The sequence below is a fragment of the Miniopterus natalensis genome, chromosome 2, assembly GCF_054644295.1.
Source record: "Miniopterus natalensis isolate mMinNat1 chromosome 2, mMinNat1.hap1, whole genome shotgun sequence".
NCBI classification, from domain to species: Eukaryota; Metazoa; Chordata; class Mammalia; order Chiroptera; family Miniopteridae; genus Miniopterus; species Miniopterus natalensis.
Genome location: NC_142082.1, coordinates 186,823,605 through 186,840,187, shown reverse-complemented (window position 1 = coordinate 186,840,187; position 16,583 = coordinate 186,823,605). Strand labels below are relative to the sequence as shown.

The following is a 16,583-nucleotide window of genomic DNA, read 5'->3' as shown; positions in this document are numbered from 1 at the left end:
CTGCCTAGCACACCTGCACCTTCCTCACACCTGGGGACGTGCGCTCTGTGTCTTTTAGGGAAAGGTCACATGCCGAGCTGAGCTGGGTGACAATGCAGCCCGTATTTAGGTGCAGAATGCAGCAAACGGAATCAAGGTGCAGTGTGGCCTCTCCTGGGAACCCCTGACTCTCAAGTCCTCACAGCTGGACCCCTGCAGCCAGGCCTGGCTGTTTTCAGTTTCCTACCCTGGGTGGCTTGTGGGCTCGTCTTGCCCATCACTGATGTCCATGCCCTGCCCAGAGTGGGAGCAGTGGGACCTGTTGAAGGACCCCAGAGCGTCTGGCATACTGACACCTCTTCATGGCAGCATCAGAGCTGGCACCCACTTGGTGTCTTTGCTCTGAGGCTCTTTCTTCCAGAATAGACTGAGAATGCCCCAATCTGTCCAGATGTAAACGCCCTGACTTGCATGCATCTGTGTAAGGTGGTTGAAAGTGATAGGGTTTCTATAGATAACACATTCCCTTTATACATCAGACTATCAGACTTACATAGTCACTTTATCCTCAAATTTTCCAAAACATGGTCACTGCCCAGGGAGACCCCAGCCATCAGGAAGTCCCCCTCCTGCCCAGGGGCCTCTCACCTTCACCACGTAGCCAATGTACTCGACAACATGTCCGTTGTACTCCTGCGTTTTCAAAACCAGTTTATCACCTGGTGAGAAACACATGACCCCGTGTGAACCATGGCAACACAGCACATACCAACTGCTTAAACATACGTCAGAATGACAGGGACAGGTCCTGGGCTGCTGGCCACGTTTTAAGTGACCCAAACCAAGAAAATGAGCCAGGGTGACACAGTGTCCCCAGTTAAAGTCACTCCTCCCCAAATGGTCCACACACACCTGCATACAGAGAAGGCCGGCTCTCGGCCAATCCAGGGACCTCCAGCACCAGGAACTCCCCACTTCTTTTCAAGGTGACCCCGCTCATGTTATACTCTTTCAGCTCCATTTCCGCATGAACCTCCTCCAGCCAGAGCAGTGTTGAAAACTTCTCCTTGTAGTTGGACATGTTCAAAAGCTGGAAAACCACCAGCGAGTCAGTGGGAGCACAGGAACAGGTGGACACATCACATCCAGGAGACAGCAGCTCTGGGGTGTGGCCAAGTCCAAGCTGCTCACACACAACAGGGGAAATGATGGCTGCAAGCAGTGACCACAGGCTGTGCAGGACAGTGCCCTGAGATCGGGGGGCCATCTCCATGAGCCCCACAGCTGCCCCATGGCGACCTGGACAGTTTGCAGACCCTGGCACGAGGACAGAGCCTGGGAGCCATGTGGCCTGGGTGGTGAAGAGGTGGAGCTGGGGGTCCGGGAAGGCCGAGGGGAGTGCTCAGTGTGGGAGCAACCTCATCAGGGTGGGAAGGCAGTGCTGGCTCAGGCTGCACCACTTGTGGAGGGAGCCGTCCTGTGTGTTGTAGGATATTTAGCAACACCGCTGGCCTCTACCCACCCCAGATGCTACTAGCACCCTACTTGTGAAAACCAAAAATGTCTCCTGGGGCCAACTGTCACCTGTTGTGAGCCACTGGATTCAAGAGAACAATCCCAAGAGCTCATGCAGGACAGTGGCCCTCCCAGCCCCATGTAGAGTGTGTACTAAAGCCCTGGGCAGTGTGTCAGGAGGGCACCAGCCCCCACAGGTACTCCCTCATTCCTACCTAACCAAGCTTTAAAGTGTAAAAGTACCCAGCTGTTTCCAAGTAACTCAACTGGGTCCCAGAGCTAAGCTTGAGGTAACATCCATGACATCTGGCAGCCACATGAGACCTCCTGGCTGGGAAGGTGGCAGAACTTGAACCATAATGAGAAAAGCCAGCACCAGAAACAGCCTGTGATTTTCTTAGGAGACAGGACATTAAAGCCGCTGTCTTAACTGTGTCACTTATGTTTAAAAAGGTGAGGAAAGACTGAGCATATTAAGTAGAGAGAGAGATGTAAAAAAGACTCAAACTGAATTTGTAGAGAAAGAATATCTGACGAACACGGTGGGTGGGATCACATGTGGTGAAAGAAAAAAAATCAGCAAACGTGAAGAACGCAGTAACAGCACCCAAAATACAACGCAGAAGGGCAAAAATGAGAGATGAGCAGGGCGCCAGGAGGGGGAGAGATGAGAGAGATGAGCAGGGCACCAGGGATGGGGGTGGGGAGGGGCCGGGGAGGGGGCGGGAAGAATATTGGAGGACAGAATGGCCAAAAAAATCTCTAAATCCGAGGGAAACAATCAGCCCACATAACTAAGAAGCTTGAAGAACCCCAAGAAATGTGAAGAAAACTGCAGCAAGGCACATGGTAAGTTAAATTCTTAAAAGTAGTGGTAGAGACCATCCTGAAAGCAGCAGGAAAGCTGACGGGCTGAGGGCTTCAGCTCTAAACCTGGAGCTGTTTACACTGAACTGACAACTGAGGAGCCATTAATGACTCAGCCCCTCAGTGAACCAGCCACTCCAGCCACTCGCTTCTGCTTCTCTGGCAGAAGGCCAGAGGCCACTGTGCACACTACAGAAGAAGCTACCAGCCTAAAAAGGAGACGGTGCAATCACCGAAAAGGCGGGAAACAGGAAGCAAATAAAAGACTAACAGCAAGGTGTTCGACTTGAACCAAACTCTATCAGTAACCACACAAAGCAAGCTGTCTAAATGGGACCGTCAAAAGGCAGAAGCAGGCAGATGGGGCTCCCAGCCGCCCGTGGCACATGTGAACCAGGCTGAGGGCTGAGCCCAATGCACATCCTGACCTCATTGAAACACGAGTATGGGGAGAGTCAGTACTTCCATCGGTGCTTCTCCTACCTCTGCGAGTAATGGCTGAAAAGTCAGGATGTCAATTTTTTGCTCCACGCATTTCTTCAGTCGGTCAGGTATTGGGTACTGGGGAAGGAAACTTGGAAGTTGCCGTCTTGAATTCCTTAACAAAGAAATTCACAGTTGGAAATGGTTCTTAATCCCCAACATCTGACACAAAGCATTTACTGCACACCCTCTCCTGTGAGAGAGAGACACCCAGGTTCATCGGTCACCACAAGGAACGACACAGCAGCCGCTGGCCCATGTCAGCAGGGTGCCAGCGTTCCCCTTGGGCCGTCCTCCCCACCTGCTACAGGGACGGGCCAATGCACAAGAACGCGGGAGCCAAAGGGTCTCAAACAGCAGTCTCTAAGCTCCCAGTGATCTGCCCCTGATGGCTGTGCCTGGCAGGACGTGACTATGGGAGACACAGCCACGGCCGCAGAAAACGCTGGTGATGGCAGCTCTGCCTGGGGCCTGCCTCCCTGTTCTCAGCTGCCAGCTCTCTAGGGAGGTCACTGTCACCCTCAAGCTCTGCCTTCCCTGGGAAGGGCTGTCACTGGGAGTCACCAAGTCAGCCACCAGCAGGAAGAGTATCACCACTCCTGTGGGCAAGTATGCAACAAGGTGGCAGGAGAGGGAACTGGGAGAGGAGAAATCAGGTCGTTGTCATTTACAGGTGCACCTGACGCAGTGAGGACAGGTGCCGACACCACCCCATTCTCCCCAACTCTGCTACTCGAGGTGAGAACCACCTTCCTTGTTCTCCAACCCTAAGGTCAACAGCCTCACAACACTCTGCTGACATGCTAGTAAAACCTGGGACAACTGAGCTTAAACTGCTACCGATCTGGGAAACTGAAGTAGTACATGCCTCCCATGGGCTCCGGGCGGTCCCCGAGCTAGCCCACCAGTCACCACAGCTGAGGGCACGTCCATGATGCATAGGACAAGCCACAATGCATGCGAAATACTGCCACATCCACACAGGTAACATTTTTTGGCACCAAACTTTTCAGAGGTTTCCGACCTGCATCATCTTTGGGACGACACCCAATTAAAGTCTGGGTGTCCCCACATCCCCCACCCTGTGGCAATAGCAAACAGCAATGTTGTTCTTAGTCTCATTTTTCAAAGATGCTACATCCTCAAATGGGCTTCAAGGAGCCACCAGCCCTGCTGCCCCAAACACAGTGAGACTTGGTGGCTGTAACAGCTCGAGATGGCCACGCCAGTCATGTTCTGCTGGCCCCTCACTAACCAGTGCCTCTAGGTGCCCGTGTGGGATGTGGGCTGTCTCGGGAGATGGGTTGGCTGTCAAGAATATAAGGTGTCGGGAACGAGAGTGTGTCACCATCTCAGAAGGTCACCCTGAGACCAGCTGGGTGAAGTGTCGGCCGGGGCATTGCAGGCCCACCTTCTCGTCCTCACACACACTGTGGGCTGCGCCCCAGCCCGCCTCAGACACAGTTCTGTACAAACACATGTCCCCCAAGTGCAAGGGTGGAAAGACTCCCCCCCCCACACACACACACTGCAAGTGCACACCAGCCACGCTGCCATCTCTCCTGTCACGGTACCTTTTCTGCGTGGTCACGACAACTGTAGTTTTCGTGGGTGTAGGCACCTGGGGACTCTTAGACTTCTTCCATAGGAAGGGCTCACGCACGGCTATCAGGGACTCCTCCGCACTCACCACGCTCACATCCAGGAAGCGCCCAATGAGGAAACTGGAGAAGCAGAGCAGGAGCAGCTCCTTGCAGCGTCCGGCAGTCCTTCAACAATAGGACACAGTCAGCGTGGGTCATCGACAGACAGGCAGGGTCCAGCATGGTCCCTCTGCACACAAGGCAGTCAGGGCTCTCAGACCAGTGTCCTTTGTTTTTAATAATTCTCCTTACAGGGAAAAAGTGACTTTCTACAATAAGCAATGCACTATTTCCCAAAACAAAATCAAACACCCGAAACAGTCATCTCTGTCATTGTCAAATCTAAGAACAGTAAGAAAAGCATCTTCATTCTTCCCAAGTTTCAATCAGAATTGTCTGACGTGACCAGACACGAGTTTTCACTGCTTCTTGCCCAAGCTTCTGCTCTCGCCTGGTCCCCAGTGTGGTCCCCATCCCACATCATCACCATGTCCCAGAGATCACGTAGAGCAGCCGTGGCACATGCTGCAGACTGAAGGATTCGTAAGGGTCCCCCGTGATTGGACCCTGCCGGGCTTGCAGCAAGGCAAGGACTCACTCAGATCCATGTTTTAAAAAGGTTTACAATTAATTAGCAAATGTAGATAGAATGCGAGCAAGGGAAAGCCTGCAGCCAAAATGTCCAGCTGACAGATGACCAGCACGCAGTGGCCAGAGCTTGGGACATGTGGAAGGAGGCAGAAGAGGCAGTGGCTCGGCTCCCATAAGCTGAGGGTGTCCACCCATCTTGTCACTCAGAATTCAGGGGAGGGAGGGCTGTCAGATTCCAGGGTCATTGCCTCGCATGGCTGAGCTCACTCGGGCCACTCTCTCTGCCAACTCTTCCTTTTGAGTTTGTCTCATCAAAAGAGCTACAGATACTGTTTATAACACTGGACCCAGAACGACCACACAAGGGACCTAAAAGACATGTGTCCACGTCCCCAAAGCAAACTCAGTGCAAACCTGCAGCCACGTACTTTGCCTCACAGATGACCACGATCAGAGTTTTTCCACCGGGAGGGATGAGCCCGCTGGGTTCTGGCTCTGTGCTCTGCCTCATGGAGATGCTCTGTCCTTTCCCTTCATCTTCTCCTCTGCAGGTGCAGTCATCTGAGGGGAAACCAGACCCAATGGTAAGTGGTTTTAGATAGAGGTGGCACACCTGTGCACACACGCACACACAGCCACGCACCAGACCAGGGACTACAAAGCTGACGGCAGGCAGCCTTCCCCCAAGTTAGAACCATGTGCAGGAAACAGCGTGCCTGACACACTTCTGGGTATCATCAGCTACTTGTCCCTGTCCTCAGCCTTGAAACATCAGAGAAGGTCTAGAACCAAAGAGCTCAGAGCATCGAGGGCTCCGAGGCCCCCAGAATGGCCGGGGCTCAGGCGGTGACCTCACGTTACCTGGAGAGATGACTCTGTTGTGGGCCAGGCTGCTCTCCGACATCAGGTAGGTCTTGCTGTCCGGGCCACTGTCTGATGAGAAGCTCCCCTGCTTCTCAGGGTTGGGAGCAGAGGCTGGCAGGCAGCGCTGGGGCCCCTGCAGCATATGGAAGCGGAACTGCCTGGTTCTGTCCCAGCCGGCCAGCTTACAGCTGACCAGGTTTTGCGGAACGTCTCCTTTATTCCTGCACAAAGGGACTGGCCGTCAGCACAGATGGAATCTCTGATGCTTACAGAGTTACTGTAAGGCACAGAACTCAAAAGAACTAGTGAGTGGCGACTACAAATACCTTTATGAGTAAAAACAAAAGGAAGTTTTGTGGTGAACACTTTCATATGGGGAAAAACTGAGAAAAAAGCAGTTTGTTCTACAGAATCTGAGTGGGTGGGACTCACTCAATGCAGATTACCAGGCTCCTACTTCCTCCCTCCGTAAGCGTCCCAAAGTCTGTCTCTCTCGTGACTTCAATGCCACCTTTGTTCTTCAGTAAAAGGGCTTCGCAGGTCCCTTCAGCGGCCGAGGAGGCAGAGTCGTCTCTGGAGAGAGTCCCCCAGACAGGTGTCACTGTCATAGTGCAGGCTGCCTCCTGAGGCACTACCACCCTCCCACCTGTCTCCTCCCAGACCTGAAACCCAGTTGCAGGACAAGCTGCTAGATGATAGACAGTCCACCCCACAGAGGGACCAGCTGGGCCTGGCCCTCCAGTGCTGAGGACCCGCAAGGACACAGTGATCCTGAGGAAGAGAACAGCCTACAGACGCAGAGAAGCAGTGGCACAGTGGTGACACCTGGAAGGTAGTCCTGAGCCTTGGGGTGGGGCTATTAGGGACACAGCAGGCTTCCATCTGGGACAAGTTTGTTGCTCCTGAGTGAGCAGCTTTTCCCTGCCCCCAGCCTGGGCCTGTTTCCCTTTATTCCACAGACACTGCTCACATAAGCACTGTCTCCAGGAGGCCTCCCGGGCACACTCCCTGCCCCACCTGCCTGTGGCTGCACTTAGAGTGGGGCCTGTGTGCTTCTGCCCACGCCCACACGCAGGGACATCCTCCCCACACCAGTGATCCCTTGTGACAGTGATCCCTTGTCAACCATGCCCACAGCCTGAGCAGGCAGGCAGTCCATCCCTGCCGCCCTCACAGACCCCTCCCTTGCCCAGGCTGAGCCTGTTTGCTAGTGAGGAGATGGGGTGACTGCCTGAATAATTGGGGGCCCTGGGTAGTGACATCACTGGAGTGTGTGCTGAGGAGGAAAGGCGGGTGGAGAGGGGTACTTCATGGTGGGGAGCCCGCTTTGTGAGCCTACCCTCCAGAGGTGGAGGCCACTGGACACCATGGAAGGACAGACACAGGGTGTCCATCACTTAGGAGCCTGCCATGTCCAGCGTCCTACAAAATGCTAATGTGTTAAAGAACAAGATAGCCCACCAAGTATGGAGACTGCCCAGGTCAGGCTAAGGGGAGGAGGGAGACTTCAACTCGAGCTCCCATCGAGCACCATCAACACCCCCCAGGAAACACCGCCTCCCACCATCGCCCAATGGGATGTGGACACATCGGCGGCCGCTGGGCTAGTGCAGGGAACGCTCACCACCACCCTACCCAGTGGCCCTCTTACCGTCTCTTCACCGGGATCACACACAGCGCCCGCCACATATAGCAGGACTGGCTGCTCTCCACCACCACGGCGCTGACCACGTCGTGCCTTCGCGGCACGTACCCGTCGGGGAGCTTCAGAGAGTCCAGGGTGAAGAAGACGCTGTCGTCGATCACCCCGTTCCTCCCACAGAGGCTGGAGATGCAGACCTGTGGGCAGTGTCCAGCCAGCCTCACCAACCAGCTGGCCCACTGGCCCCAAAGGCCTGGTGACCGTGGCCTCCCCTCACCTGTGGGGACCCTGCTCTTGGAGCAGAAGCAATGCTGGGATGACACGCTATGGGACCTCAGAGCCATGGCCCCACACACGCCACCACCCACCACAGTCCAGTCATATGCCAAAGCCCAGCCCCCTCTGCCCTCAATGCCCACATGCAGGGCAAGGGCAATTCTGTGTAAAGTACCCACTTAGGACTAAACCAGGACAGTGTGCCAGGAGATCTCTGCCCAAGACTTAACCTGACTGGTGACCCCAGTGCACCCAGGAGAACCGGGACACCTGAGAGCCAGCACTCACCCTGTCCACACGCTTGTACCGCAGCGGCTTCACTGATAGGGCCTCACTGCTCCACGTGCCAGGCCGGATCCAGTACGTGGCCTCCACCCAGTCACCCTTGCATGGCTCGAAACCTCCGAGGCAGGAGAGCAGTGTTACCCACGTCCGCCCCACCAGTGTCCAGCCCCCTGGAGGGGACGACGCGCTGGTCCTTCCTGCTCAAGCTGAGAAGCTGGTGCTCTGCTGTCAGGGACACACCTATCACCGAGTCTCCTCCAGACCCACCTAGCTGCACTGCCTCCTCCCCTCAGCCTCCTCCCTGTCAGACAGGCCCATGGCCGGGTGGCCATACAGCTGGAGGGCAGAGTCTCCAAAGCCTACCTGGTTTCAGCTATTCCCTGTATTTTTTCATTAAAAAACCCAATTATCATTAACAACTACAACAGAATAAGCTCAGTGGCAGGCCTGTCATCACCTCTGACTTCCAGGAGGGATGAGTACATGTGGTGGACAGGTGCATCTGTCTCTGCCAGCTCTGCCCAGACGCAGTGGGAGTGTCCCTCCCACTCAGAGACACACAAGGTGCAGGGGATGTGGGAAGTGAGGGCTGGCAGCTGTCTATGCCAGCTCCGGTGGGAGCAGGCAGAGCCTTGCCAGCCCTGTGGCACGCCAGGTAGCTGTGCTGTGGCCTGCAGGGTGCAAGGCGCCACTGGGCCCCACTGGCAGGCTGGTGGGAAAGCTGGGAAGGTCAGTGATGTGGGATGCAGTCTAATGTGAGACAGGGAGAGCGCAGTCTGGGCAGGTTGGCTGTGGGGCCAGGTGTAAAGCTACAACTAGGCACAGTCTTTTGGTTATTTTGCAGTAAACACTCTGATAGCAACAGGCTCAAATGACAAGGCATGTAACTGGATAATGAGCTTGTTTCTCAAGGGAGCTGGTGATAAACACACACGAGCCCAGACGCTGGGACAGTTACTGCTCTGTGAGGGCTGAGGAGGCAGGCGGACTGTGGGAGCGACAAGAGACCAGAGCTCCAGGCAGCGCCAAGTCAGCGAGGCAGGAGAGATGCTTCACACACTTTATCAGATCATGTGCAGCCTCTCTCTGCTGACTCTTTAATTCCAAATCCTCCAGCACACACTAAGAAGGGAAGCAATAGCTACTTGTACAAGCTGTTACTTTAAAGAGGAAGCAGTGGAGCAAATTCAAGTAAGTCTGATTTCCCTAGAGGAGTCACAGGCTCAAAGCAAGGACTCTGGAAGGTTGTTCTGTTGAAGGAGACACTTCTGATGTTGCTGTGATGCAGCTGTACATTCAGCTTAAAGCCCAGCACCGGAGGTAAGATCCACATACACGAGTTTCAATGGAATGAAGCACCATAATAAAAACAAGACCCATGCCAGTGAGCTGTCCATGGCAGGAATGAACCCCACACGTTCACACCCGTTTCTGCGCGTGCCACGATGTCACCAGTGAAACACACAGATGGACAGACTCCTGACAAAGCTCATCTCAGCAACATAAACCCAGGTCTCTGCAGCCCCACGTCCCAGTTTCACAGATGTCTGAGCCTTTCAGGAAGCACTCTGCAAACAAGCTGATGCTGGTGCTCCTTTTAATTTTTTAAGCCAGGCCTCTAAATTTTGGTGACACTTCATTCAAAATCTGTTGGAAACCTTTAATCAAAGTACCCAGACATGGGACCAGAAACCTTCAGCTTCGGAAACCTTTTGTGGATGAACTGTAGTTACTGGAAACGCAGCTGCGACTAGGAAGACAGCAACACTGACCTCCTGCAGTGCCAGCGGGAAGGAAGCAGCATGGCCACATGAAGACGGGTCCCTGGAGCAAACAGACTGGTCACTAATGAGGCACCCTGACCAGGGTGGGGCCTCAGACTACAGGTGGTGCTGGGCTCTTAAAAGATCTCAGGAAGGATCCATGGAACTTCCTCTCCACCTCACAGGCGGGTGCGTAAACAAGTTTAATTTGAAAATAAATAATGAGACTTGTGGGTCAGGCTGGGCACTCAGGATCCACCGTGTGCCCTGGATGTGAAAAGAGAGGAGCAGGACCTCTGCCCCTCAGGCTTCAGACCCCACCCTGGGCCAGTGGTGCCCACCCAGGGCGATGCTACCTGTCAGGGCAGTGTGAAAGCAGCTGTGGATGGCCTCATCCTAGTCACACCAGGGGATGGGGTGAGAGCTGCTGGCATCTAAAGGCCAGGTCACCCCACAACAGAGAGCGACCAGCATCGATGTTGCAGCACTGAGCATGAGGAGCCTGCTGCGGCTGGACACCCAGCTCCATGGTGGCCGCTGTGGCAGAGACGGTCAAGGACTCATCAGAGATCCACACATAAATCAGCTGAGCCACTGCTGCTAAGAGTTCCCACAAGCCTCATTTGTGGGCCAAGATCTCAAACACGTGGTCCACGACACTGGGCAGATGGGCACCACTGCCTCAGTGGTCTCAGACTGGGGACCTCGCCTCCCACCTCCTACTGCTCAGCATTTATAGGCTCCTGCGACACCTCTCCTGAAAGTTGGTATGCGCTCACCCATTGCCCGACTGACCTGGGCCTCACCCTGTTACCGGGAGGCTTATGTAGGACAAATGTGTGAGCAACCTGGGTCCTTCCTGAAGACCCCTCCATCTGCTCCACCCCCAGGGTAGCCAGGTCTCACCCAGTCCTGAGGGAACCCCAAGTTGGCCCACCCCATCCTACCCCAGTACCTGAGTGGTTCCTGCAGGGCACAGAATGCTGCGTGCCCCCTGTCCACCCTCCCATTTCATTAGAGCCAGAGCTCCGAGCAGCCTGGCTGAAACAAGGGACCCAGTAAGGAAACCACATTCTGACTCCACCAGTAAATGAAAAATCTGCCCCAATTCTTCCTTTTCCCATTTTAGGTCAGAGGATAGTGGACGGCCTGCCGCCTGTGTGTGGGAATAAAGTCTGATGAGGCGCTGTCTGTGGCTGCATTCGTACCATCACTGTCTCCGAGGTGAGACTACGAGGCAGTGCACAGCCCACAAGTTCTAACACTGACAATCTGTTATGATCTCTGTTCAGTTTTCTCTTTCAGGAATGTTTTTTCTGGATGGTCCTCAGGCTCTGCAACCACATGAGCAGCAGCTGTGTGGATGTCCCCGAGCATGATGCTCACTCAGAGGGAGAGGCTTGAGTGTGCTGGGGTCCTGCCACCTGTGTTCAGGTGCCAGTTCTCAGGTGACCTCTTCTGTACCTGCCAGCCTATACCCGCAGCGTGCACCACATCCCAGCCTGGAGTGGCTGCTACTCGCATGGTCACAGGGGCTCAGAGACTCCTTTGGAGCTGAGCCATCACAGGATCCGTTTTTCCAGAACTCAGAGTTCCTCTGTCAGGAGAGAGATTTCAAAGTCCCAGCCAGCCACCTGTCAATTTCATTTCGGGGACTCCCAAGGTTGGCCATCAAGGTTGGTCCCAGCTTTTACGTAACACAGCAGGCTTCCCAGAGGGATGAGCTGATGCCCTCCTGTCCCAGCTCCGCAGCCCAGGCGGAGAATTCCCATACCTACCTCTCAACTTGAGGCCTGCAAGGCCTGTGGCTAGAATTCAACTCAGAATGCACCTCCCCAGGCAGCTTTGCCAGGTCTCTCCCTGGGCCCCACTGCTGTGCTGTCCCCCACTGTGCACAGTAGGCCCACAGGAACAGCTGCCGGATTACACTCAACAGAGGGCACCGACACATTATTTCTTTAGGCATGAAAACAAAACCTCAGGTCAGCTAAAAACGAATGCAATTAAAAAGGATGTGTATTCTTGGGAAGGCACAAGGTTATCGTCCCCAAGTCCCAGTTAAAACATGTGAAGTGATTTAAAAACAGCAGCTCCTCTATCTACCTGTAGTAACAACGATGTGAGAGGCGCAATCACCCAGGAACCCGTGACTGTGTCCCACAAATGAGCACAATGCACAGAGCCCAGCCTCAGACCCTCCCAGCCCACAGAACGTGCTTCAATTCGACCCTCTCGAGGATGTGTGTAAACACTGCAAATCTAACATAAAACTGGAAAACCCCACCAAACCCACTTTAAACGTGACGTAGAAACCCGCCCGGCTCACCCTCACAGACGCTCGTCAGGGAAAAGTGTGTGGTCTGGTTGATGTAGCCGGCTCCCTTCGTCAGTGACGTCACGCAGCCCATCAGCACGCGGGGGCGGGAGTCGGACAGCCCTCCGCCCTGGCTTTTGCTGTCCTCCTCCCATTTATCAGAGACAGCTTCCACCTGAGACAGACAGACAGACCTCCACTAAGCCACAACGAGAGGACCACAGGAACAGCAAACTGAAGACTAATACCCCTTATGAAGAGAGAGGCAAATTTTTCAACAAAATACTAGCAAACTGAATGCAGCAAAACAGTACAAGGATTACGCAGCACAACCAAGGGGGGCGTGTCCCAGGAGGCAGGGATGGTTCACACCGGAAAATCAATCAACATGATACGCCCCTTGGGTGAGCCAGGGAAAAACACACCGTCCATCAGCTCTGGTGATGCAAAAAAGGCACCTGACAAGACTCGACTTGCTTTCCTGACAAACGCTCAACAAACTAGGAACAGAAGGGAACCTCCCCGTGATCAAGGCCACGCACGCAGTACGCACAGCTAACGTCACAGGCAGTGGTGACACTGAGAGCTTTCCCTCTGAGGCCAGGAGCAAGGCGAGGGGCCTGTTTTTTGTCCCTTCCGTTCAAAACAGTACTGGAAGGTCCAGCCAGAGCAACGGGGAAAACAAGTAGTAAAAGGAGCACAGCCCGGGAAGAGGTAGTTTTATGTTTTCAGATGACATCATATTACACGTAGAAACCACTAAATAATCCATTAAAAAAAGGTTATAGCTTATAAATGAATTCAGCAAAGTTACAGGATACAAAATCAACACACAAAAATCAGTTGTATTTCTATACCCTTGCCCAAAACGGGAAATTTAAAAAGCCACTTGATACTTATGTAACATCAAAGAGAAAAAGATACTTAGGGATACATTTAACCAAGAAGGTGGAAGACTTCCAGGCTGGAAGTTGTAAAATGTGACTGAAAGGAGTTAAAAACACAAATAAATGGGAAGGCACTGTGTTCATGGGCTGGAAGACTGGTTAGACTGGAAGATTCCAAAGAGTGATGACTTCCACATCCTTGGTGGCACTCCTTTCGTCCTTCTCGGGAGAGTTCAAATTAGCACAGTGTGATTGGAGGGCGATTAGATGGTAACCGTTACAATGTTAGTACACAGTCAATGTGTACCCTTTGACTGATTCCACTTCCAAGAAATTACAGTACAAAAATACTGCTTTTAAAGGAAAAAAATTGCTGAATAATAGTCTACTTATTATCTTTACTAGTTGGAGAACAGAGGATCCAATAATTATTATTTTTAACAATGTTCCTTAAACTCTAGAACAGATACAGAAATGCTGAGTGTTCTCCTCCGTACTGTACAATTACAGGCAAGCTTGTGAATTACAAAATGCTGCGGTGTTTGAATGATCTACAATGACCACCACTAATTTACTTATTACTTAAAATTTTTTTTTTAAGTTCTTGCCCGAGGATATTTTTTCCCACTGCTTTTCAGAGAGTGGGAGAGAGAAACATTGTGAGAGAGAGACCAACAGGCTGCCTCTTGCATGTGCTCCGACTGGGGCCTGGGATTGAGCCGCAACCGAGGCACACGCCCTTAGCTGGAATAGAGCCTTTACTCTGAAGGCTGGTGCTCTAACCACTAGGCAAAACCGGCCAGGGCCACCCTCTGATTTTTTTATTATCATTTTTTAAATATATCTATTGATTTCAGAGAGAGGAAGGGACAGGGAGAGAGAGATTTGAAACATCAATGATGAGAGTCGTCATTGATCAACTGTGAGCCCGCAACCTGGGCATGTGCTCTCACTGGGAATCAAACTGCGATCTCCAGGATCTTAGGTTAATGCTCAACCGCTGAGCCACCCCTGGCCGGGCCCCACTGATTTTTTTAAAAACCTGCACCCTAGGCAGGTACGCTCCAGCCTCTCCCTTAGCCAGGCTGTCTCTCCAGAGGCTACCTGAACAGGAGGACAGCTCCGCGAAACCCCACGGTGAAGAAAGTTCCCAAACCAACTCGGGCCTCACCCTGATTGCTTTCAGTCCATTGGACACTTTATTTTCTTCCACAACTGCAATAACCTCCTGCCCAACGTTCAGGAGCACTTTGCTAGTCACCACCTCGTTGGAGAAGTAGATCAGATCGTCAATCATGCCATAATCGCTGCAGTACCTCGTCACCACACCCTGGACGGTCTTCAGCTTGGTGTCCCCTGAGCGGGCAGACAAAGAGGTTATGCCGACCACGAACGCGAGCGCACCCTCCCGAGCGGAGGGTGGAGCGCGGGGCACCCGAGGGGGCGGAGGGCCTCCCCGGGAGAGCTCAGAGAGCCGGCGCGTGGGGCAAGCTGCCCGGCGCTCTATCTCCAGCTCTTCCACCGCGACGTGTAGCCTCAGGCCGAGTCCCCCACCGCCCCGGGCGCGCGCCGTAAATGCCACACCGCGACAGGCCCGCCGAGAGCGCCGCCCGGCCCGAGGCTGGCGCCGGCTGGGCTGCACTGCGCGGGGCTATCGGCGCAGCATCGGGGGGGTGGTTGCCCCTGTCCTCCCTCGTCGGCAGCAGCGCCCCGAGATTCCGTGTCCTCACCAAACGAGGTGGCACAGAGGCTCCGGGCCTGGGGAGCAGCCGTGGCCGGGGAGCAGGGCGCTCTCGGCCCGCTCAGTGACCTCTCCAGCGCGCCGGCAGCCCTGCCGCAGCCAGAGCCCGGCGCCTTCGCGGCCCTGCTCTGAGGCTTCTCCGGCGCAGGGGAACCGGGGGGCGGGGGGGGAGCCCTAGGGGGCGCAGGGGAGCCCTGGGGGGGCGCAGGGGAGCCCAGGCCCCATCCAGCCCGGCAGCCTCGCGGAGCGCGGCCTGAGCGCGGGCTGCCCTCCCCCCCCCCAGCGGACAGACAGGCCCGCAGGCCCGAGCGAGCGCGCTCCTCCGGCGGAGACTGGAGAAAGCGACCGGGGCGCATGGCTCCCCGCGGCTCTCACCCCGAGGACTCCGCGGGCGGAGCGCGCCCCCAGCCCCTGCCCCGGCCCCGGCCCCAGCCCCAGCCCGCACGGGCCGGCACGCCAGGCACCTTCCGGGAGCTCGGGCCTCCGCAGCCCGGCCTCCTCCTCGGGGCCATCCGCCCTTCTCCAGAAGAAGGCCACCACCTTGGCCGCGAGGCGCAGCATGGCCGCCGCGGCCTCGTTCGCGCAGCGCCCAGCCACCTGAGGCTCCGGCACGTGCCCACGCGGCTCCCACCGCCCTCAGCCAATGGGGCGCCTGCGCCTGCGCCTGCGCCTTGCTTCAGGGAAGCTCAGCCAATGGGGTTGTCTTAGTCGCGCCTGCGCCGATGTTCCTTTGACCTTGGCCAATGGGCTCGCCCCCTCTGGGACTGCCCCTGCGCCCAGCGGGGAGTTTGGCCAATGGGAATCACGGCGCCCGCGCCTGCGCGCACGTCCCGTCGATATTGGCCAATGGGGGCCTCCGTGCACACCGCGACCGTTGGCGGGTCAGCCGTCTGGGGCCCGGCGGTTGGCCGCCGTTCGCGCGCTGGGTCCTGGGCGCGGTGCCGCGTGGGGGTGACGTCGGCCGGGCCCACGGCTCCTCGCGCGTGGCGTGGGACTCGCCGGGGCGCTGGAGGCCGCACCCGCCTGGGCGCCGACTCCGGGCCGCCAGCGACCCGCGCAGCGCGGAGGCGGCCGCGCGGGTCTCGCGTGTCCGGCCGCTGCGCCGCGTCGTGCTCGGCCTTTCCCGCCCGGACGTCCCGGGAGCGCAGCGGGGCTGTCGCGGCCCGACCCCGGCGTCCGCGGCGCCCTCGCTCCTCAGCCTCGCCGACGTTTCCCAGCAGCGCCTGGCTGGGGTTCCGCGGACGCTCCCGGATCCTCGCGGGCGTAGCGTGCGCGTAGCTTTTTAGAGGGGTGGGGGAGGGGCGCCCGGCGGCCCGGCCCGGAGCTGCCTGCTGGCCACGTGCCCTCCCGGCGGGGACCCGGGGCCCCAGGCTCCCGCGGGGCTGGGGCTGCGGCCGCGCCTTGTTTCCCGCCTGCTCCCGGTGCGCTCGCTCGTTCGCTCGCAAAGTAGGATTCGTGCTTTTCTCACTTCCCGAAGCGGAGATTGGTGAGCTCCGGCCCTTGTTTCAGCCTGAGCGTCGGGGCTGAGTCTTTGCGTGCGGGCCGCGCAGCGGGATCCGGGGTGCGCTCCCGGCTCCCCGCTGCCCCCTCCCCGCTGCCCTCTGGAGGCCCCCGCTGGATGCCTCCGTCGCGGGGGGTTGCAGCTGCTGTCCTGTGAATGATTTCGTTTGGTTCGGCCACGGCCAGGGAGTAAAATGAGGCTGAGTTCAGTCTCCTTAAACGCGTGGGGGCTC

At 56.0% G+C, this 16,583-nt stretch overlaps 1 protein-coding gene across 2 annotated transcripts in view; it reads right to left on the bottom strand.

The window, feature by feature from the left end:
- Window positions 1–15,411, bottom strand: part of MOV10L1 (Mov10 like RNA helicase 1) — a 30,475-nt gene extending 15,064 nt beyond the window's left edge. The window contains exons 1-12 of one of the 2 annotated variants that reach the window (XM_087814040.1): window positions 15,315–15,411; window positions 14,281–14,465; window positions 12,235–12,397; window positions 8,149–8,261; window positions 7,594–7,781; window positions 6,375–6,515; window positions 5,940–6,163; window positions 5,507–5,639; window positions 4,419–4,613; window positions 2,845–2,959; window positions 892–1,069; window positions 628–698 (exon numbers count right to left, since the gene is read on the bottom strand). In XM_087814040.1, the coding sequence (XP_087670166.1) occupies window positions 628–698; window positions 892–1,069; window positions 2,845–2,959; window positions 4,419–4,613; window positions 5,507–5,639; window positions 5,940–6,163; window positions 6,375–6,515; window positions 7,594–7,781; window positions 8,149–8,261; window positions 12,235–12,397; window positions 14,281–14,465; window positions 15,315–15,411 (1,803 nt within the window). The remainder of the gene's footprint in view (window positions 1–627; window positions 699–891; window positions 1,070–2,844; window positions 2,960–4,418; window positions 4,614–5,506; window positions 5,640–5,939; window positions 6,164–6,374; window positions 6,516–7,593; window positions 7,782–8,148; window positions 8,262–12,234; window positions 12,398–14,280; window positions 14,466–15,314) is intronic. The other variant, XM_087814041.1, reaches the window with a different exon arrangement.
- Window positions 15,412–16,583: the final 1,172 nt, after the last annotated feature.